The following is a 24,706-nucleotide window of genomic DNA, read 5'->3' on the forward strand; positions in this document are numbered from 1 at the left end:
CAGATTTGCACCAAACAACTGAGGAGGATGTTACACACACAGATATGCTCTCCCTCAGAGGTTCTAGAAGGGGGACTGGCCCCCTCTGTCTGTGCATGTATGAGAAACTCCTGATAGGAGTTTAAGAACAGATGCTATTGATAAAGTAGATGTGGTGCATATATGCAATGGGATATTACTCAGCCATCAAAAAGAATGAAATATTGCCATTTGCGACAATGTGGATGGATCTAGAGAGTATAATACTAAGTGAAATAAGTCAGAGAAAGACAAATACCATATGATCTCATGCATATATGGAAGAGACTCTACTATATAGAATAAATGGATGGTTACCAGGGAAGGTGGTTGGGAGGATGGAGGAAATAGGTGATGGGGATCAAGAGTACACTTATCTTGCTAAGTACTGAGTAATATATAGACTTGTTGAATAACTATTTGTACACTGGAAATTAACATAACACTGTTAGCTATGCTGGAATTAAGTTTTTCTAAAATTTAAAAATAAGATTTAAATGTAAAAAATTTACAAATTAAAAATGTTTTATTTTTTATTTTTTTTTAAAAACCTTGTGTTTTTATTTATTTTATTTTTTATTTTTTTTAATTTATGATAGTCACAGAGAGAGAGAGAGAGGCAGAGACACAGGCAGAGGAAGAAGCAGGCTCCATGCACCGGGAGCCTGATGTGGGATTTGATCCCGGGTCTCCAGGATCGCGCCCTGGGGCAAAGGCAGGCGCTAAACCGCTGCACCACCCAGGGATCCCTTAAAAATGTTTTAAATTAAAAAGGACAGATGTTATAAAACACCACTACTTTTAGATGGATCTGAAGATAGATTCCTTTGGTAACACAGCACTAGTATTCTACTATTGCAGAGTGAAAATGTAAAATCAGAAAATATGCAAATACAGAGTATGCAAGGAGTACAGCAATTTTAACTATAATTCAGAAAATTGGCTCTCACCATAGGGGGGTCTGGACTCCCAAAGATCGAGATGTAAACTGTGGACCTATATTCCCCAGTGACCTGGGTCTCCAGGGCCAGAGGTATGTGAGCGGTGCTGCGGGGAGGGATGACTCCACAGGGCATAGGACTAGTGAGTAACACAGCAGGCGAGTCTTCATGCACCTGGTGGGAGAGACAAGCCGGATGGATAAGCAAACCCCTGGCAGGGTATGGATTAAACAGCATATTCGATTATTTGGAAACAAGTGTCATCCCGAGTCCATGGAGATTCTTTAAGAGTGTATTACCATTCAGGCAAGTAAAGGGGGATCAGAACCTCATCTCTGCAAAGGGGAAGTGGGGTGTGCATAAGGCCTCAAACCAAAGTGCACAAACCCAGCAAGATGCAGAAATTATCCACAATTAGTGGATAATGTGAATTAATCCATGGGCCAAATTCCTTGGTCTGGCCTTCCACACCTTCAAGCTTTATCCCCTACCACCTCGTCCCTTTGTGTTTCTATCAACAGAGGCTCTGGGTATTTCCTGAGCTCAGGATACTGCTTTTTACTCTGCACTATGTTACTCTTTCCGGAATGGCCTCTCCCTTCAATTGACCTGCACATCCATCCTGAATACCCACAGGTACCCCTAGGGGTCTAGAGCCAGGGCTTTTCCTCTGTCCCCAGGGGGCATCCTGCAGTCCTCTTCCACAGTGTGTACTATCTATGTGTCCATCTGTTCTATGGACTGTCAACTCCCTAGGGCATGACCTGAGCCTCTCCTCAATACATACCCATTTCTTGGCCCAAAAATATATGCTCAGTACATATTTTTTAAATGGCAAAATAGGGAGATGAATGAATGAATATTAACCAGCGTTTACCACTGTAGGTTCTTCAAAATGCTGCTCTGCAGCAATTACTAGTTTTCTTTTAAAGATTTATTTTATTTTATTTATTTTTAAAGAGGTTTTATTTATTTATTTATTTATTTATGAAAGACACACAGAGAGAGGCAGAGACATAGGCAGAGGGAGAGGCAGGTTCCCTATGGAAAGCCTGATGCAGGACTCGATCCCAGGAACCCGGGATCATGACCTTAGCTGAAGGCAGACACTCAACCACTGAGCCACCCAGGGGCCCCAAGATTTATTTATTTTTTTGAGAGAGAGAGAGAATGCAAGCAGAGGAAGGGCAGAGAATCCCAAGCAAACTCCTTGCTGAGCATGAAGCCTGACACAGGGCTTGATCCCAGGACCCTGAGATCATGACCTGAGCTGAAATCAAGAGTTGGGCACTTAACCGACTGAGCCACCCAGGCACTCCACTAGCTTTTCTGAAAAACAGCAATAAGTAAAACTTTAAAAATCCTATGGCCAAATAAGTTTGGGTGATTCTGGGAAACCTCAGCTCCTGGAAAGACAGAGTATATAGAGCATACAAATTTCACCTGTCCAGAGACACCGCCCCACCCTTGGTCTTTGTACACCTGGGCTGGCCTAGCCTAATCTCAGTGTGTCAACATGGCAGTGCTCTGTCTGGCCTTACTGGAGCACAGACCAAAAGGGAAAATTGGCAATAATGATTCTGTCTTTATCTAATATTTTTGTATTTTGATTTAATTTTGCATTCATTTTAATTTCTTAAAATGTGACAGAAAACACAATTCATCTTGATTACTGAGTTTTTTGGCTCCCCCACTAAATTATGTGCTCAAAGCAAGTGTCTCACCATTTTCCCACAGGTACCCAGCTGTGTAGAAAAAGTTCCTTCATCACCACAGAGGCAGGCTCTGCTGGGTTCTTGAGATGATCATGTGCTACTCAAGGCTAGCCTGTTCCAATGATGCTGCCAATCATCTAAAAGTTGGAAAAGTTGTCTCCTGTCAACCCAGCCCTTGGCTTCTGGTTTTGTCTTGGGGAAGCCCATAGAATAGTTCTAATTTCCTCTTTTATGTAGTAGCCCTTCAACTAGTGAAAGGTGGCAATTTCATCCTAGCTAAGTCTTTTCTGTTCCTGATTAAACACTGTGCTTCTCCTATAACTTGGATTTCCAGATAATGTCAATTGCCATTCCGGTTACTCCACACACGATTTTTTTTTTCATGTTTCCACTAAAAAAACATGATGTCAAGATCTGAAGACAAAATTTGGCACTGCCTTTAGCTGACCACTGTGTTTCTCTGATGCAGCCTAACCTGCCTTGATTCCATAGCCTCCATACTTGTCGTTGAACTCATTTTGAACCTGTAGTCAAATAAAAACTCCGTAAAAAAATAAATAAGTAAAAATAAAAGCCCCATTTGATTTTTTTCATGAATTTTTATTAGAGTACTGTCCTTACATAGTAATAGGGTTTTAAATACAAATCCATTCTTGTAAACTGCATCCCATTAGTAACCTTCCATTACTTTGGTCTGTACAGATTTTTTGAATCTTTAATCCACATGTCTTTAATTGCTTAGTGTCCCACTTAGCTAGGTATAGCAGTATGTGGACAGATCTATTTCATAAAAAATTAGAAGACAAGTTCTCTTTTTCTTCTTTTTGTAGTATTTCTAGACTTCTAGTTGAACAAGTCCATTTATAAATATTGCATTACCGTAACTTAGTGACGCTGTTCAAGTCACAGCCATGGCCATAAATGGAAACTCCTAGCTCTGCCTCATTTCCCAGGAATGATTATCTCATAGCCAATTATTTGCAGGTTCAACTTCTGCATGTTGGCTTAATTGACCCTTTCCTTTCTTTATCAAAGGCAATTTCCCTGGAAAATTAATAACTGTTTACACCTGTAGTTGCACAATCATGGAGGTGGAAATCCAGCTGTGGCTTTACGACTCCATGCCCAGATTATCCCAGGGTTAAAAAAATCAGAATTACAGAGGGTCATGTGTTCAGAAATATGGTTCCTTGGAAGGATTTCTCTTTCTCATCGAGAAAATCCAACCGAAGAAAAAGCAACACTGGAAAAGGATAATATACTCACCTGAGGCAGGACCTCATAGCATCCTGGGAGGTCATCATGATTGACAAGCTGGACCATTTTCTTATAAGGGTACTTGAGGAAGCAGCGCCCGAAGTCCACCTCTGTGTTAACCATGTGGAGGTTAGGTACAATACACCTGCTCAAAGGAAGGAGCCCATTAAAGAATTCAAAAGGACAGAGAGCTTGTTTACATACGGAGAACACAGAGTCCCAAGTTAAACTCATTTGTCACTGTCACAAAGTTTTTCTCTAACAACTACATTAATCATTTTCAAATCTTCTCTCCTGTCATCCCCATTCCTTCGCCCCCAGTCACCACTTTTTAATCAAAAAAAGGGCTAGAAGCAGGACTCCTTATACAGCAGTCTTCCATGGGTAATGGGTAACATTTCCATTGTTTGTCATATTTGGCCTTCTTTTGCCAAGGGGCCCCCACAGTGCAAGTTCCTCAGGTTAGTGGATTTGTTTCCAAGTTAAATAGGACCAACACCACCCGCATGGGGTCCTAATGAGCTGTGACACTTTGAACCAGTCACAGTCCCGCAAGGACTAGCTACCAGTTTGTACCACCTAAATTACGGTAACAATTCTAACTCCTGTGCAGAACAGCTGTCTTGGATCAGTAGGCTGCTCGGCCCAGGACTGGCACTGACAGTGGTGCTCAATGCAAAGGTGGCTATGGTAGGGGAAGGAAGGTTGCTGAAGCCCTGTGTGTGCGGTTGGGTTTTATTTTGTGCCTGAATCTCAAAGTCTGCCCTGCCTTGCTGCACTGTGACAATACAATGCCACGGTGAGGAGCACTGGCGTCTGAATCAGGGCCAGGCTCAAATGCTGACCTTAACAAGGACAAGCCTGAGCAAGTTGCTTTCCCTTCCTGAGTCCCATTTTGCTCAGAGGTAAAATGAAGGTAATTCTAGGGCCTGACATTAGCATAATGAACTCTAAGAGTATTGTGGGAAATATGGGGGTGGGTGGGTGATGAGAATGAATAGCACAGCACAGTGCCCATAGCACTGAGCAAGAGCTCAGTCAGTGAGAGATGATTAACCTGTGGTAGAGGGCACAGCAAGCTGTCACTGCTGGCTCTCTGAAAGTTCTAAAAGCAATTCTTTTGTTGAGGGTCTTCAAGCAGTTTCTACAGATTACACCAAAAATGATGACATGAAAGAGAGTCTTGTTAACCCCAAGTTTGAGGTTTAGCATGGGATGGGTGTTCATTTTCAGCTAGAATGGAGTTGCCAGTTGACCTGATGACTTTCATAAAGCTAATCATTTACTACCTGAAATACTGTGGCTGATAGGACTTACAGTAAAACATGGTAGGAAAAAACATGGTAGGAAACTCATAGCTGCTTAAGACTTTTTAAAAAAAAATTCAGAGTTTCCTACTGATACCTGCAGGGAAAGGGGGCTCCAAGGGGGAAAGTGTCAGAATAAATCCAACCAGAAAAGAAATGAAATGCAAGACTAGACAAAAAGGTAAATCTGGGAATAGAAAGGACTAGATGAAAGTTTTTGCTGTTTTTTTTTTAGTTTTTGCTTTTTTTTAAAAAAAAGATTTTATTATTCATTCATGAGAGAGAGAGAGAGAGAGGGAGAGAGAGAGAGAGAGAGAGAGGCAGAGACACAGGCAGAGGGAGAAGCAGGCTCCATGCAGGGAGCCTGACGTGGGACTCGATCCCCGGTCTCCAGGATCACGCCTGGGCTGAAAGTGGCGCTAAACTGCTGAGCCATCCAGGCTGCCTAGTTTTTGCTGTTTTTAAGCAAACAAAATAATCAATTAGGTCTTTGGAAGGAACACTAAGTAGACCATAGCACAAGCCTCGACCTTCAAATCCTTTACAGCTTCTGAAATTCATGAGATCTAAACTCCAGGGATGGACATGTTATCAGGTTTTTACTAAGTAATTTCACAAAAATGGCATTTTCATACATTCCCCTTAAAGTCTCAGACCTGGACACCTGTTTGCTTTGGCCAAAGTGTGGCCCATGATTTTATTATTTACTTAGGATCACTATCATCAGTGGTGTCATGCTCCATCCTTGGAAAGACAGTAACTTGGTCAAGGAGACACAGTCAACAAATGGCAGAGCCAGGATCTTCACTTGGCCCCAGAGGCCACTGCTGCCTCTATTAAAACACAGGGAAGGTGGGGATGGTTCTGAGGAGTGTGGTAAGAGGCCCCCATTTGGGTGGTCTACTTGTAGCCAGCATTAAGTCATAGTAACAATCTCCTGAAGAAGAAATTTCTTGCTAGATGGATCTCCACTGCAGGACTGTGAGCACTGCTCTTTCTGGGCATAACCCTGGAGTATTATATTTAAAGATAAAAATAAAAAGCAGCAACTGTTCACATCTTCCTGGTAAAGCCTTTTTAGGTTATATAGTTGGAAAGTCCGACCATTCAAAAGCACCATTATTCTTTTTTTTTTTTTTTAAGATTTATTTATTTATTTATTCGTGATAGACAGAGAGAGAGAGAGAGAGAGAGGCAGAGACACAGGCAGAGGGAGAAGCACGCTCCATGCAGGAAGCCCGATGTGGGACTTGATCCCGGGACTCCAGGATCACGCCCTGGGCCAAAGGCAGGCGCTCAATCACTGAGCCATCCAGGGATCCCCCAAAAGCACCATTATTCTTAATGCTGCAAAACACACACATCCCTTCTCTTATCTCCACCAAAGGTGCAGTTTGCTGTTTTAAAGCTTTGTCATTTGAATATCAGATCCAACTTCGCTTCCCAGGAAAGCAGAACAAATGCAGTGGGAACCGAATGCAGGTATGCTGCCTCTTGGAGAGGCAGCCCATATTGGCAGCTCAGGGGAGACTCAGGAAGATAGAAAGTAGGTGAGCATGATACCTGGCTGTAATTAGGAGTGCCAGCACTTCTTCCCCAATGCCCTCCACGTCCACCACCAGGGCCAGCTCATATTTCTGCACAGTGTTGGAGCATAAGGTCACCTGGGAAGAAAAAGGTGAAAAGCTGCTCTTCTACAAGGCCAGCCCTCCCCCTGCACAGGGGAGAAAGGAGCAGGGGAGGACCACACTGATGAGCACAACTTCTAAGTACTCTAGTAGGAGATGTACGGCATTTTACATTTTTAGTGGGACAAGTTACATTTTGGGGTCAGGGCGTGCTGAGGTTTTTCAAAGGCCAGGTTAGAAACCAAATGGCTTTAGTTACAATAGGTTTGCTCATTTCTGAGAAGACTGTATAAAAGAAGTCATATACCTGCATAAGGGGAAAAAATGACTCTGAAGGATGAGCTGTATCAAACAACTATAATTACTCAATTTACATTGTTCTCTATGCCTGTAGGCTATATCAATTATGAAAATTCAATAAACCGAAAAAAAACACAATAGGTAAGTTTCTCTTACAGCAAAATAAATGAACATAACCATGTCAGTTCTAGAAAGTGGCATAGGAATCAACTAGTCTTATCTAAAAAAAAAAAATCAAAATCTGTCTCCCCCCTCCCCTTGCCCTCTATACTCATTAGTGGAGCAGAAAGCAGGAAGCTCTGAGTAAAGGTCTATTCAAGGACAATATGTGCCCAGTGTATATATTTTACTCTGTGTTTTTTATTCATTATTGTGAAATTTTATATTCAAGCTGTTGAAGTCTCGTCACAATTTTTAATTGCTTGAAGATGATTTGTAGTGGCAGAGATACCTATAAGGAGAGAGAACAGCTTCTGGCACAGGTGAAAGCTTTTCTATCTATAAATTATGTATGAAGGACTAATTAAAATTTTTTTCTTGGTTGCAGAGGGAAACATTGGATGCAAATTTGAGTCTACACAGACATGGCTGAAGTTTAGTTCAGGAGCAAAAACTGAAGCTTGGAGGAAGCTTTTCCAAATATAAAGAGGGAATGAAGATGGAGCCATTGATTTGGAAAGAAAACTTGTCAGATTTGGAGAGAAGTAGCTGCCCCAACATGCAGAGATGCTCTGAGTTAGGAAGCCCTGTTTATATCTCTGAGCTATGGTTAGAAGGGAGAACGAGTGGCTCTGGCAGAAGGCTGCTAGATGAATGCTATGTCTTCTAAAATCTTCCTGTGCCACGTGCAAGAGCAAAAAGGAAAGGTAGGCAATGTGTAGGTTGAGCACAAAGTAAAAAATAAAATTATTTGCAACAGCACTTCTTCCTGGGAAAGTCACAGTTAGCAACTGCTATAATCTGAATGGTTGTGTCCTCGCCCTCCATTCCCTCCCACCAAATTCATAAGTCAAAATTCTAACCCCCAGTATGGTGGTAATTAGGAGGTGGGGAACTGGGGGGGTGATTAAGTCACGAGGGTGGGGCCCTCGTGAGCAGGATTAGTGCCCTTATAAAAAAGACCCCGCAGAGATCCCCAGCTCCTCCCACCATGCAAGGACACAGGTCGGCAGTCTGCAATCTGCAATCGGGAAGATGCCCCTCACCAGAACCCTACCATTCTGGCACCCTGATCTCAGACTTCCAGTCCCCAAACTGTGAGAGATAAATTTCTGTTGTTTATAAGCCACCCAATCTTAAGTATTTATAACAATTAAAAATAGCAGCCCAAATGGACTAAGACCACAACTCTGAGAAGTTATAACAATAATATGACATAAACCTCATTAAGTCCATGGAGAAGCCCTTGGAAAAGCCAAAACTCCCAGAAAAGATTGAGGATGAGTGGATTCAGGTGAGCTATTATAAAACACTTAAAACAAATGTGGGGGATAAAAACCGCAGCTGAATCAAATATTCAAAGATAATGACTAAAGAGAAAATTACCAACCTTAGCTATGGGAATCTTATTTTGTCTTTCCCAGAAAAGATAAAATCACTTCAATTTAGCAGCCTTCAATAATGCTAAACCTGACTATTTGGAGAACAAAAGTAAGTGAGGGAGGACGGTAAAACCTTTCTCTGTTAGCTGTGAAATAATTCTGCTAGTGGCCATAATCAGAGTATCACACTCCATGTCTAAATATAAAGCACTGTTAGGAATATCACATCTACATTCACCATGAAGCCCAGATTTGTATTAAAAATCTGAATAAACTGAGTATCATCTGTGGCACAAATCTGAACCTTTATTGGTATAAATGATTTGATTCTGAAGGAAAGTAGAACCTAATTATCAATGAGTTCTTAAATCTTTCTGTGTTTGTACCACTAAGTGTACTATCTATATAGAGCAATGGTTGTATTACGAATTTCTAGAATCCATTGTTCTGGTGAAGACAATGCATCTAGATTGATGGAAATCCACTAGAGCAGTGTCAGTTCTTTTGCCCAATATATTTGTATCTGGTTTCTTTTGCCCCAATAATTCACTGCCTTATAGGCCCACTTTTTCACGTGAATTAGAAGCACTCCCTCCTACTGACAGTTGGACATATAAAGCATACCCTGGCTGTGGTCCTATTAACTATTTGGCTCCTTGGCCATGTTTGCTGGAAGGCTGTGTACTTTACCCTGATAGCAGCAAATCCTTGGGGGCGAATGGTGCCACTGCTGGGAGTGATGGTGAATTCTTTTGGTTTCATTATGGGTATTTTGTCCTTGTTCCAAGATGGTATTTTGTTGTCTGAATACTGCTCACAAGTTGAAATGCTTTTATGGCCATTGCCATCCCCAGGGACACGTAGTTTGAAAGTCATGGGGACCAAGGAGGTGTTATTGAGGGAACATATCAAGGTATGAGGGAATCCTGGAAAACAAAATAGGAAGTAAGAAGTAAGAGCCGCATTCTCCCCTCCCTTGAACTTCAACTCCTACTAACATTGTCAAACTTCTCAAATGAACTGTCTATACAACTCAGTGCTACCTGCTTAACTCCACCTCTCCCAGATTATAGTCTTCAACTGTACAATCAGTGAATGCATTTCTTTCTTTTTCTTTCATCCAATGAATACTTTTATACACTTACTATGTAGCAACAATAGACATAAAACCAATCCCTTGATGTTCATCTAGGACCTTCTCAAGAAGCAGCCTCTGTAATCTGTTTGGTGAATAGTCTTCCAAAAGTAGATTTTGCATTTAATTTTTGCATAGAATACAGATTTTTCTAAAAAATTGAATCATATTTGCTGTTTTTGCCAGTGTGTGAAAGGAGAGGAGTCTGTGTGGTTTTCCCCACTGTATGATCTAGGCATTATGTAACTCATCCTGGACCTGTCTGAGGCTCGTGCTTTCAGGGTAGATGACACAAGATTGAATGACCTCTCCTGAGAGAGACTTTATAGTCTGCTTTTGAGCCAGCTAGAGACTAACACAACAGTTGGTTTTGGCCTCCCTTAGACAAAGCTACTTTGTTATGTTAAATTTAGCCTTCCTATATTCAATTCAGTTTGGGGAGACTCCTCATCCCTTTCTAAGAGATATGGATCCTCCTTGCCTGGCAAGCAATAAACTGAACCCTGATTTTGGATTCTCTAGGTACCCACTGTATCTGCCACCACTTTCAGAACAAGAGGAAAACAAATATGTATATTTCTACTAGATGCAAACACTACTTTTTCTACCTTGAACCCTACTGCAATAAAACACAATTGGTTTCTGGAGTAGTTACTACATCATTGCAAGACCTGATCTAATTCTTGAAGATTCCCATGATTGAGTCTTTGTGTACACATTAGGACTGCTGGAGGAAACACATTTATGTCTCCTTTGTGATATCACCTGCCAATCTACTTGGAAGAGATCCGTTATGGAAAAAGAATTGCCCAATTAAGTGTACCTGAAGGATTTTCTTGGAAACCCCAGAGGAACTGCTTGAAAGTCAGTTTCACAATCATGTATTGCTGCATTCAACTTTTCTTAACTTTCCCAGCAAAGACTCTTGAAACTATAGATCCCTTACCCTTATTTCAACCCACCATTTATGGGGACCATACAATATGCCATTTATGGGATAAGCACTCCTACAATGTAATGAACGTTGCTCCAGAAGTGGTTAGTATAAAGATTCAGATGGGTCCTTCCAAATTATTGCTCTATTTCTTTGTACCTAGAAGTTTTTCTGAGAATAAAGCCAGTTATAACTTCCTAGCTAGGACAATTCCTTGTACAACTACCTGTAAACCCCATATTTCTAGTTTAGAAGCTTAAAGAAAAGGATATCATTTTATTAAAGACTGCAGGGTCATTAATAACATAAGTGTTACTCCTAGGCTTCTGCTTGCACCAAATCCTAATACTACTGGGTTTAGGCTTTCCTGATGCTTTCTATGATTTCCTATGTTAACCTAAGATCTTCCTATAATCATTGCAGTTAAGATTATAAGGGACAATTACAACGAATTGTTCCTGGCTCTCTAATTTACACCCTCTTAAAGTCAATTTAAATATTTCTTCTTGTGAAATACTACCAGTTCATACCTGGGCCATGGAAGACAACTATCATGCTGCTTTTTTTTTTTTAAAGATTTTATTTATTTATTTATTCATGAGAGACACACAGAGAGAGGCAGAGACACAGGCAGAGGGAGAAGCAGGGAGCTTAATGCAGGACTTGATCCCAGGACCCTGGAATCACAGTCCAAGCCAAAGGCAGACCCTCAATCACTGAGCCACCCATGTGCCCTTACTTTTTTTGATCTCTATATTTATCCTAACAACTTTGCCCTCAAACCCTAACTTCTCTGACCAAATTACCCAATGGTTAGGTCCTCTGAGTACCTGGAGCCTTCTAAACTCCTTATTTTCATTCAACATATTCTTGTAGCTCCTGAAAAATAGTGAGTGTGCACATACTTACCCTGTCCCTTTAGGTCTATCACCTGGCATATCAGTTGTTACTTGGTCCATTGTACTCTTTAAGGAATCTGAGGATTTATCAAAGCTTCAATGTTCCTTCAGGGACATTCACCACCCACATTCTATAATCTGAGTCTCTGACACTACTGTAGCTTCAGTCAACCTAATTAATTGTTAGATATGTCATCCAACATCCAATCCTACCATCAAAATATTTATAGCCATACTTTAGACATATCAGAAGCCAATCAATAGTACTATTACCTCTCTTCTACTTTAGTGTATTTATAATAATTTAACACCATCAATCCCAACAGGCCCTGATGCCAAATCTAGAATCTTTATCTCTAAGCCAAATAACTAACCCATATGAGACACCTCTTCAAGAATGGACCTTAGTGCCAATATGGGAACAACATTACCAACTTTACTTAGCTCAATGTACTCCCCAGGGCTACAAGCTTCTGTAACCTGTTTTAAACTCCGTACAATATGCCAGTCATCCTGAAATAACTAAGAAAATTCCTCCAATTCCTGGCTTGTTCCTTTAACAGTTACTTTCTCTTGCATCTGGAACTATATGCGCCCTTATTGATCTTTCATCCCTGAACCAATAACATGTTTAGTTTTGTCTGTCTCATCAAAGTCCTAATTGCACATGTGAGGTAATAATTAGGAAGTTTCCAATAAATAACTCTTCCATGGATGGTGTTTCTTTGTGACAGGAGGCCAATCTTCCTGGAGAAATAAATAATGATACTTTAGGTAGGATTCATGAGAGAACTCTAGTTCCAACTTTGGGACTTAAAAATATTATCATAAAATAACTTTGAAATTGTGTCACAAAATTGTCTCTGACTTTGGCTTTTACGGTACAGAATCCAGAAGCACAGCAACGTAGCTTGAATTAACTGACGCAATTGGTTTTGAAAATGAAATAGCCCTAGATTTCTTGCTGGCAAGCAAAAAGATATGTTTTTTGTTAACATTTCCTGCCACACTACAGAGGAGATTAATGAATTCATATCCAAACTAAAAGAAAGGCAACTTGAATTTTGAAGGTGGGCTTAGGAGGGGTGTTTTCATATCTCAGACCTGAGGAATCTTGGGTCATGGGTCTGCAGTGTTTTCCTGCCTCTTGTCTAGCTGCCTTATCACCAAATGGTTCAATAAGATGTTATACAACAAAAGAAAAATAAGCTGTTTCTATTTTCACCTAAGCTTGGTTACCAAAACTTCTAGCTGACCAACCATGAGAAATAGCTGTTGATTATTATCTCTACAGCTCAAAGAAACAATGAATTAATTACTCAATGATGGCCTTTCCTATACTTAAGGATAATAGGAACAGACCAAATGGAAGACATTAATTGGAAAAACCTACCTAGTTTGGAGCATCACAAATGGATTCACCCACTGTGTTACCTAGAGCTTGCCAACATCAAATATAGCATTTTGAATACATCAATGGCATCTTGGGGATATATATACACTTCCTGTTTGTCATATTTTGTTGAAATGTACTATCAGGGACATTGGTGCTTTTTAATGTTTGGACTCAGATATTCTTGGGGCTCAAAAATTGGCTTATTGGTATAGTATTGACATTAAACTTTCAGCAGTGAACAATAATAGGGCAGATTCTAGACAATGAACCAGTATGAGATTTCTTGGAGTGACTGATCCAAGGTGCTTATTTAGATTCTATTTTCTCTCTCCAGAGCAATATGATATAGGGCACATTTTCCAAATATTCTGTTTTGGAGTTCATATTTAAATGGTATGCTGCTATTATGCATCAGTTGCCCAGACCTCTCTGTAGACTCAGTTGAGCTGTCTGGAGGATAACTGCATAGGCCTTTGGGTAAGTAATTCACCTCTTATTGTATATTAGTCACAGTTACCCTTTGAGAGAGTACCTCTTTCTTTGTTGGCCATCAGACAATTTTCAAGTTGTAGGTCACTTTTACTTCCCTGCAAAAACTCTATTACTCAAACATACCCTAAAATTTGTGAACATGTCTCCAGCCATTTTCATATTCTATGGTAATAAACAGACATTCAACTCCACTTACATAGATTTTCCTATATTTTGGGAGATGTCAAAAGTTAAAGCAGCTGATAAAGGCATTATGAATAAGCTTTTTGTAAAGAAAAGATATTTTTGTAGAAAAAAAATTTTCCCAAATAGATGGGCCTGCTTGAAGTAAAATAATTGAATGTCAAAATGGAGGAAACAAAGAAAAATGGAAAGGATGGTGGACTATAGATTCAGACTAGGGTTTCTCAGCCTCTTCTAAATTATTATCACCCCCTAAAAGAACCACTGTGATGAATTCATTTTCAATGAAATTAACTAGCTAAATATAATTTAAATTGGATTAATTTCTCCCTAATGAGAAAAAAAACTCTAAAGAATAACATTCTGTTGGGCAGGGCTGAACTTTGGAGGACCACAAACATTGATTAGGTCCAAGCATTTTTTTTCCAACCCCAAACAAACAATTTTTATCCCTTTTGGGGCAATATCACTCTTGTTCATAGTGCACAATTTAGACAGATCTCAATTGAAATACTCATTCTGCTACTGCTGTATGACCATTGGAAGTTACTTAACTGTTCAAATACTCAGTTCTTCCAGCTCCAAAATGGGAATCCTAAATAGCATCTCCCCAAAGGATTGCTAAAATGTTTAAATGTAGTACTGCATATAATTCACTTAGCAGTGATTGGAATATAAGAAAGAACCAATAAATGGAAACTTTTACTGCTAATACCGTCATTTTTATTATTGGAAATGCTGAGACAGGAGGAAATGACTTAGGGAAGTAACTGAGCAAGAAGATAACACAAAAATATAGATGCCTTCCATTTGAAATGATGGAATCCACCTGAATCCAACCACCAATAATTCACTTGAAATTTGAAAGTATCTCTGTGAACAGGTTGCTGTGTAGCCAGACTGGCAAATCAGAATCTGCATATAAATAGAATGTTCGGGGGAGGGGGAGCGGTGCATGGTTGGCACATTGGTTTAGTGTCCAACTCTTGCTTTCAGCTCAGGTCATGATCTCGGAGTCGTGAGATCAAGCCTGGCATTGGCTTCCCTACTAAGCGTGGAGTCTGCTTGAGATTTTCTTCTTCTCCCTCTGCCCCTCCCACTTGTGCTCTCTCTCTCTCGAATAAATAATTAGATAGATAGATGATAGATAGATAGATAGATAGATAGATAGACATATAGAACGTTCAGAACATTTAGATAGGAGTGTGAAGTCTAAGGCTTTCCATTGTTTCATTACTGGAAGAGCCAGGACGACCACAGCCTGACAGCCCGCAGTGTCCAGGATATGGCTATAACTTCCACATATAAACTAGGAAACAGCACTAAAATATACTGCTGCAGAGGAAGGAGAGAACATTTCTATATCTATTTAGCTATTATCCATAAAAAGATGGTAAGAGAGGTTCTTTGGAAACCTTCCTCCTTCCATGTAGAGAGAAATGAATTCCACTCCATTTCCTACTTCAAATGGAAAAATACTCACCAAAGGAAACATCACCAAAGTGCAGGGCAGGAACATTGAAATGGAAGGTAGGTCCAATGACGCAGCCCCTGGAAGTAGGAATACAGGTTGGGGGAGTGGATAGAGAATCCAGTGAATTCAGAGTAACAGGAACTAGGGAGACACTAAGTCCTGAAAACCATAAACTAGCATTAAGTCAAGTATAGAATCTAGCACTTAAAGAAACTACGAGATGATGGTCTATCACTGTGGTTCTTAGAGTTCTTTTTCGAGACTCGAACCACTGGGTTTTAGCAAATGATGATGTGCTTAACTTATCATCAAATTCCTACCAATGAATGAGGCAGAGCAGACACAGCACCAAACCAATGACAGAGAATATTAAGGTGGATAAGATACATATTATGAAAAGTTATTCTCAGACAAGAAATAAAAATTATAGGGCTGGTCATATAACAAACATTAAGGACTATCAATGATACTAATATTCCTTGCCCCATATTTTTATAAAATAATTTTAATCCAGTTCCTACTACCAACTAGCTATGATCTTGGTGGGTCATTTTGCCTTGATAGGTTTCTTTGTCTGATGTATAAAAGATAAGACTCAAACAGATGGCCTATAAGGACACTTTGCTGTAAATGTTGGTCCATTTCTCTCAGTGCAGGGCCTCATGATCTTAGAATGATGCTCTAGCTTACAATAAATAATAGATTCTACAGCTTCCAGTCGGCTTCAGGTGCAGTAGAAAGCATAATGTTCCCCAGTGATATTTGTGTGCTACTCCATAGAATATGTTAGATTACATGGTAAAGGGGAATTAAGGTAGCAGAAGAAATTAAGGTTCTTAATTAACAAGTCTTAAAATAGAGTGATTATCCTAGATTATTCTGGTTTGCCCAATGCAATCACAGGGTCTTTAAAAATACAAGAGGATGCTGAAGAGGAGGTCAGAGTGATGTACTGTGGAAAGGACTTAACCAGTTGTTGCTGGCTTTCAAGAAAGAAGAGGGGGCCCCTGAGCAAAGGACTATGGGCAGCTTCAAGGAACTGAAAAAGATTAGGAAATGCATTCTCTCCTGGAGCCTCCAGAAAGCAACACAGCCCTTCCAGCACCTTGATTTTAGCCCCGTTAAGATCTACATTGGACTTTAGATGTATAGAACTGTAAAATAGTAAGTTTGTATTGTTTTAAGCTACTGAGTTTGTGGTAATTTGTTACAGCAGCAATAGAAGGTATTTGTTTATTCTTGATTTTCACCATGATCCATATCCCTAAATTCCATAGCCCAAAGGTAAGAACTGAAATATTCCCCATTTATGTGCCAAGCTTTTAAAAGATCCCAGAAGACATGCTAATCATGACCCTCCTAATTTACCCAGCTACGTGTTGGGGAAGTATGTGTCAGACCACACTGAACACGCTGGTGCCCAGTGGTACTTCTGGCTGCTATGTGTCTGACAAAATGGGCTAAGAGGCTGTTATAAGTCTGGGAGGAGCCATCAGAGCAAAGACTCAATTCTAAAAGCAAATCTTGGTTCTAAAAGCCTTTCTTGGGACCATCTATTCTATTTCATGCTAATGACCCAAAGTGGTTTCAAAAGCAATGGCTAGTAATAGGCAAGGAATTGGGATCCAGTTGAGAATGAAGTCAAACAAGCCTATAGGTTACATGCTTGACTTGTAAAAGAAGTTCTGTGAGGCCGAGTGACAAATAGATCAGAAGCATCTGAAATGCATAAAGACTAAAGAAAGTAAGAAAGAAGCTCACAAAATTGTGCAAAGCAGTTGTTTAATTGGTAGAAAGAACCAAAATTAAATCAAATTTGTTCAAAGGCATATATAACTAAGGGAACTTAGACATGGTTACATCCATTCTAGCAGGAATTCTGAGTATTTGGACAGTCTCTGCCAAGTTTGTACCCTCCATCAATACAGTGGTCTGTTAAAAGTATACAGTTGACCATTGAACAACACAGAGGTTAGAGGTGCCAAGCTTCTGTGTAGTTGAAAATCCTGTATATATTTTGACTCCCCAAAACTTATTAGTAAATAGCCTACTGTTGATCAGAAGCCTTAATGATAACAGAAATAGACAATTAACACATACTTTGTATGTTATGTGCATGATATGGTGTATTTCTACAATAAAGTAAACTAGACAAAAGAAAATGTTATTCAGAAAATCATAAGGGGGTGCCTGGGTGGCTCTGTCAGTTAAGCATCCAACTCCTAATTTTTGGCTCAGGTTATGATGTCATGGTTGTGAGATCAAGCCCCGAGTCAGGCGCTAGGCATGGAGTCTGCTTAAGATTCTCTCTCTCCCTCTGCATCTTCCCTCCCCTCTTAAAACAACAACAACAACAAAATCATAAGGAAGGAAGAGAAAATACATTTATTATGCTGCATTTATCAAAAAATATCCACATATAAGTGGACGGTGTAGTTCAAATCCATGTTGTTCAAGGGCCAACTGTAATTTTAAGGACTAAGAGAAATAGGAAGATTGAATTATGTGAAACAAGTTGAATATAAAATACACCTTGTTATGGTTAAAATTTTATGAAATTGCATTTGTAAAAACCAGAGGCAGCAAAACTACTCAGGGGTAATTTTAAAAATCACATTAATTTTACAGTGCTGTTTATCAACCACTTAAAATCCTGTGTCACACAGTTTGAGGAGTAAAAAGAAACAGCAAAAGCATGATAATTGTTCTGATATTTCAGGAAGGCTGGCCAAAATTATGTGGTATTGAGGAAAGAAGCATACCTGACAATAAAACGATAAGAAACAAAAGTTCAGAATCCCCAATATTAACTTTATAGAAATTTCTTAGGCCACAAGGCTCAAGGAAGTATTTCTGGAAAAGTCATAAGTGAGGTCAGTATTAATGTGTAGAGCTGGGAACATGTAATAAATTATGCACGTATTTCACCTATTATCATTAGACAGATATTTACCAGGATTTCAAAATTATAGTTCATGGTTGAAAGTGCTGGAACCCTTCCGGACACATGCAATTTAGATAAGAATATTTCTTTTAGAACAAAATGATGGTTGCCAGAGGAGAGGGGAGGTAAGAGATGCGCAAAATAGATGAATGGGAGTAGGAGATAACAGGCTTCCATTTGTGGAATGAATATGTCACAGGAATAAAAGGAACAGCATGGGGAATATAGTCAATGGTATTATAATAATGTTTTATGGTGAACAGGTGGTAGCTACGCTCGTGGTGAGCACAGCATAATGTACAAACTTATCAAACTATGTTGTGCACCTAAAACTAATATAACACTGTGTGTCAATCATATTCAAACAAAAAATTTAAAAATTAAAAAAAGAATATTTCTCTTAGAAATTTGTGATTTGTTTTAAGATGCACACATTCTTTCCCCAAACAAGTTTTCCTTCCCTTTTAAAGAAACCAGAAATAACATCCAAAATAAGACACTGACCTGGGAGAACATAATGTCCAGAGGATAAAATGAGAGACTTAACCTCCACGAGGAGCTAAAGTATCATGAATCCAAGTTTGCATGTGAGTAGGTCCCTGAGAGATTCCTAAATCCTATACTCACAGCGGAAAACCCCAGTACAATCTAACCTGTTCACACATTGCTAGTGATGTGTCACCAGGGCTGGTTTCTTCTGAGGGACTTCCTCAGCTTGTAGATGGCCATCGTCATTTTATGCCTTGACATGGTGTTTTCCTATCTGTGTGCCTGGTTTTGTGTGTGTGTGTGTGTGTGTGTGTGTGTGTGTGCCTGTTCTTATAAGGACACCAGTCACATTGGATTAAGGCCCACTCATATGACCTCATGTTACCTTAATTCTTTAAAAGTCCTATCTCTGAGTGCAGTCCAATTCTTAAGCACTGGATATTAGAATTTCAATATATAAATTTGGGAGGACGCAATTCACTCCATAATAGGGACACTTAGGTAGAAGAATTGAAAGAAGTGGTAATAACCTTTAAGCTTATCTTGAGATTCTGAATCTGATGAGACCAACACATTTTCCTAGGATTCTTCAAGACACATATGTCTGTCTCTTTTCTATGTTACCCCCAGACCCCAAGGGAGACCTTAGCTGTAGATGGAAGGAGGTCCTGCTAGCAGTAATCATAATAAGAGAGACTTGCCATGGTAATTAACAATCTGTTGCTGTGAAAATCCAAATAGGATCTGCAATGTGTTCTGAAGACATGATCTTTCTAAGCACCAGGTGCCAAAGTTGTAGATCTGCCCAATGGGTTGGTCATAGAGAACTTTTTAAAACCTGAGGACAAACTCTGCTATTAATGACTTTCAATTACCACAAACAGCTGGAGAGGCCATCAAAGGACTTCTAGCACAAAAGCTGCAAATGTCTAGCCTTGGATGACTGATGCTATAAGTAGGCTTTTTTCTTACAATACCTGGAAGTATTATAGGTGAGAGCATTTTAAATTTCCTTAAAATAAAAATGAAAGATTAAAGTTTTGAGAAATTGGGATAATAGCTAAAGCCTAGACCAGAAGATGATTTTATCCAGGTGTTACTGTAATGATTTATTTTCCCTAAATATCCTAAAACAGAGAGTATAACTAGGAACTAGCTTAATTTTTTAAGTCCTTATTTTATAAAGCTATAGCTTGTAGAAAAACTAGATCCCCAAATAGCATTTGTATCCATGTTACAATAATAAGCTACATGTGCTCAGTAGGTAAACAATGGTAGAAATTTAAAATACTCCATTATTTTTGACATGTTCCTACCAACAAAGACAGTTGAGGACATCCAAGACATGATCTGGCTTTAAAGTTTAAGAAGGCAGTAGATCAAAGCTTCAGTTAGCTTCCACATTACTTACAGATAATATCTTACCTAATGATCAATTTCACAGGCTCAGGGGACCCATTGACATTGACCAGGAACTCTTCCTCAAAATGTCCCAAAATGGCAGAACTGAAAGAGATCTGGACCGCCTGGACTCCATTTGGTTCGATGATGCCTTCCTTGGGGCTGAAAACAAAGCAGGCCCCCAAAGCCGAAGTTGGAGGGATCACGTTGAAGAGGGCATCAATGCTGCCTTTGTTGGATAGCATTGCCTATATCAATAAAAAGCCAAGAATGCAAAGATAGAGCATGGACATCTGATTTGTTTTCTTTTTTTTTTTTTAAAGATTTTATTTATTTATTCATGAGAGACATAGAGAGGCAGAGACACAGGCAGAGGGAGAAGCAGGATCCATGCAGGGAGCCCGATGTGGGACTTGATCCCAAGACCCCGGGGTCACGCCCTGAGCCGAAGGCAGACGCTCAACCACTGAGCCACTTGGGTGTCCCTGATTTGTTTTCATATAAGCATGTGGCTATACTGTTTAATACCAGCACATAGACAGCTGCAGGAATCAAAGCCAGAGAGAAACTCCAGGGGAGAAATGAACAGTCTTCTGCCTTGAAGGTCTGAAGATAAGAATCCCAATGCAGAAATAATTCTGTGTTTTTAGTATCCTCTTTGGAACAAAGTTGTCACGTGTATTATAGTCATGTTATAAATACTGATTGTAATTACATCCACTGAAAAAAGAGCCTTAAAATGCCTTTTTCTAATACTCTCTAGGGTGACTGAGGGAAGGGAGGTATTTATCTTATAGGTACAAGGTGGAGAACAAGTGGCATACCGTAAAATAAGAAATCAGAACAGAGGAGCGATGCTACCTAAGCCAATGTTTTTAGTTTAGCCTGGAGAATGTGAACGAGATACCGCTGTGGATTGCAGATGACAAGGATTCTCTTTGTTGTGCTACAAGATTTCATTCTTTTGGGATACTTTCACCTCAAACTCTATTGCGTGGATATAACTCTATTATTTGGGGCTGCTTATGTAAGCAACTGTTTTACCACAGGAAAGTTTTATTTCTGTATGCTATAGGTCCATATTTGCTTGCACCTTAGGTATGTGTATGTAAAAAATTCAGGCCTGGCATTCAGAGTTCTCCGCTCCTGGCTCAGTCCATCCCTCCTACCGCCTGCAGTGCCTAAGGTGCTTCTGCCTCTGCTATAACCATGCAACTCTGTTCCTGGGCTTCTAAGACAGTTCCTTGCCAATGCTTACACCTGAACAGGTGAACAGCATGTTTTTCTATATACAGACAGTCTCAACCTACTCTCAAGGCACTGGAGGAAAAGGAGCCTAGGAGATCATGAAGGAATGTACAGAAAGGTATGTGGGGGCATGTCAACACCTAGGGAGGTTACTTCTTACATATCAGAAGCCAAGGGAGGAGAAATTTCCAGAAGGGATTGAATGTAATCAGAACCAAAGGGGAATAAACTTTGGGAAAATGTTACAGATTTTTTTTTTAAAGATTTTATTTATTTATTCACGAGAGACACACAGAGAGAGGCATAGACACAGGCAGAGGGAGAAGCAGGCTCCATGCAGGAAGCCCGACGTGGGACTCGTTCCCGGGTCTCCAGGATCACGCCCTGGGCTGAAGGTGGTGCTAAACCGCTGAGCCACCCGGGCTGCCCAAAATGTTACAGATTGATTGATTGATTGATATATTTTTTTTTAATTTTGTGGGACCTTTTATTTGCCATGTGAATACTGTTTCTCAAAGCATATTTATTCTTAGGGTTTGTTGTTGTTGTTGTTGTTTTTGGAGTTCAATTTGCCAACATATAGCATAACATCCAGTGTTCATCCCACCAAGTGCCCCCCCCAGTGCCCATCACCCAGTCACCCCAACCCCCCCGCCCACCTCCCCCAGATTTTTGATTTTTGACTAAAGGTCTTCCTGCCCTTGAAGAAGAAAGTAACTCTAATGGAGTGTGACTGCAGAATCCAGAGTCCAAATGTTCCAAATGTTTAGGGAGTGAGTGAGTATGGAGGAAATAGTGGTTGACTATTAGAGATTCCTGTTTTGAGAAGATTAGGGGGTGTGGAGCGAGAGTGGGGGCAGCAAAGCTGTGGGAGGTGTGGCAGAGGATCCTCAGGATAGTGATATTAAATGAGATAATACATACCCAGTGCCTGGCCCACATGGTTGTTGTAGTAAGAAAAGAGGGCTAGGTAACCAAGAGAATGGGGTCTGGGTGGATGTGGGGTGGCCATCGGCTCTGGTTGCCTCCCGAAAAGCAAAGAAGGAATCAAGAGTATATATAGAATAGAGTCAGAGACCTTTGCAGAGAAAACCACCACTTCTTCCAAGGGAAGATGGATGATGCGCCAAAAGAGATACATAACTAACTGCTGCTTGATATATTATTCATCTTTTTACATCCATTTCACATATCCCTCACTCTGTTTTAAATTCCCTGGTCATAGAATTCATGCTTCATTCTTCGATCCTTTTAAAGAGACCATGCAGAAAGTGATTATGGCCAGGGACTCAGAAGCCAAATTACCTGGGCTCAAATCCCAGCTTTACCATGGATTTCCTGGTTGTGTGACCTTGGGAGACCTGCATTGTTTCTCTATGCCCCAGTTACTCCTTAGGGAGATGCATGGGTTGTATTTTTACTTTCTGGTTAAGAGCAATATTTTACCCAGATTTTGTATAAGGCACTGGCTCTTCCATGTTCAAGAACATGCATGTCATTCCTCTCCCCCTGGCAAAGGGGCACCTTCATGTGAAGGCACAATCCAGAAAGTCATTTGGGATGAAATTCTGAGACCTTTTTATTACCTTACCCTTGCAGTCCAATTCCTTGGGGAGGAGAAAATTTATACTAGAGCGTCACCTTGTTTTCCTTTTAATTATATTGGGGAACAGTGTACACTCTTGGGGCTGTGGTTTACTTTTACGTATTTGCTAAGCTCAGCAATGACTACGGGCAATAACTAGTTATTCAAATTTGTCTCAAGTAGGTAACATAATAAATTGAAAAAGAGATGCAATGAGGCATCAGCACTAAATACGCAGAGAGTGCAAAATATTCCCATAAGAAGCACCTTACCATGTCCATGTCCTTCTCCGCCAATGCACAGCCCTCAGAACTGCCCAATCTGATGCAGCACCTCATGTAACACTTATTTAGCTGGCTGTGGTTTGCTTTATTGTTCAAATCTAGGAGGGTGGGAAGTAGTGGCCTCAAATATACTTCGGTTAAATTTGTAAGAAATTATTACTACACTCAGGGAAAACCTATCCATTTTGCATCAGAACTAAAGGGTTTTTTTTTTATTTTTGGTGTGGCATCTACTAGGAACAGTCTGTAAGATGTAAGGGAAATAAATGCACATTGGATAAATTATGGACAGAATGTCAATTTCATTAGAAGCATTGCACATTTTTTTTCCTCCCAAGGTGACCCTTTTCTCAAAATGCAAAAGCCAATACAGCATCCTAAGCTGCCATTGTTCACTTCATCATAGTCATGTGACTGATTTCTTCATTTAAGAAATGCTCTTATGTATATTCTGTCTCACTATGACAGTAACATCTCTATTTACTTTTCACATCATCCTGCTTAGGCCACAGTTACTTTAGTGAATGTGGGGATAAAAAACACAATAGAAAGCTCTGGGTAGCAACGAGCCATTTGCCTCCCATGCCAAGGTTAGGTGGACTGAGGGTTGAGTTGGCTGTAGGCTGGATTTGCTCATGATGAAAGCGCTGGGATTGAAAGGGCAGCAAAAGCCTTCTCTTCCCAGAATACAGGGCCCTAGTAACCCACCACTTACTAATATTTACTAACTGAATGACCTAGCCAAGTTACTTAACACACGAGGCAGAGTCAGGTTTGCTCTTCACTGAACCCACTCCCTCTTCCTCCCATGTGTTTCCCAGCTACTATTGTAGCTACGGACAGCTGATGGGAGGTGAATGAAAGGGACGAGTGCCACCTATAGGCCCAACTCCTACAGGAGATCTTCCAAGGGCATCTCTCCCTGCTCTTTCCCCTTCCTCCCGTGTGACACATGTGAGGCTGCAATCTTGCAGGCACATGTTTAGGTTGGCAGAGCTATGAGCTGGAAGGAGCCGGGGTCCTGATGCTCTGCTGGCAGAGAGCCATGTGCTGATAGACCTTATGTAAGCAACAAAATAGACTGGTCATGTCTGAGAGAGTATAGATCTTTGTATTTGTTACAGTATCTAGCATTACCTTAACTAGTAAAACTTCTCTAAGCCCCTGCTTCCTTGGCTATAATACGAGAATAGTCATTACACCTACTTTCTAGGGTTTAGAGAGGCCCAAACAAATGAATGTAAAAGTACTGGTACTGTGCTCAACATATATGAAGGGCAATGTTGTTGATGGTATTTACCACTCTCTGCCACTTATTTTTCATTTGTAGAATAGGTACAATAAAACCTACCTTTCATAGTTTTGCAAGGATCGGAAACTAAACACACATACATAAACATGTACACACAAGAAAGCCTGGAACCTGACCCCTATTTGTCACTCATTAAATAACTTATTTTATTATTATCTTTAGACAAATACAAACATTTAAAGTTTATGAATCTTTGTAAAATAAAGTTTTGATGGTTACAATT

General features: G+C 40.1%; 1 protein-coding gene across 1 annotated transcript in view; it reads right to left on the minus strand.

Annotated features, from left to right (window-relative positions):
- The window catches only part of HYDIN (HYDIN axonemal central pair apparatus protein), a 332,032-nt gene that overhangs the window by 198,833 nt on the left and 108,493 nt on the right, over positions 1–24,706 (minus strand). Inside the window, exons 12-17 of the mRNA XM_072731571.1 lie at positions 20,079–20,302; positions 15,230–15,297; positions 9,398–9,633; positions 6,802–6,902; positions 3,941–4,076; positions 969–1,133 (exon numbers count right to left, since the gene is read on the minus strand). Coding sequence (XP_072587672.1) covers positions 969–1,133; positions 3,941–4,076; positions 6,802–6,902; positions 9,398–9,633; positions 15,230–15,297; positions 20,079–20,302 — 930 coding nt within the window. The remainder of the gene's footprint in view (positions 1–968; positions 1,134–3,940; positions 4,077–6,801; positions 6,903–9,397; positions 9,634–15,229; positions 15,298–20,078; positions 20,303–24,706) is intronic.

The sequence above is a fragment of the Vulpes vulpes genome, chromosome 12 (genome assembly GCF_048418805.1).
Source record: "Vulpes vulpes isolate BD-2025 chromosome 12, VulVul3, whole genome shotgun sequence".
Classification (NCBI taxonomy): domain Eukaryota; kingdom Metazoa; phylum Chordata; class Mammalia; order Carnivora; family Canidae; genus Vulpes; species Vulpes vulpes.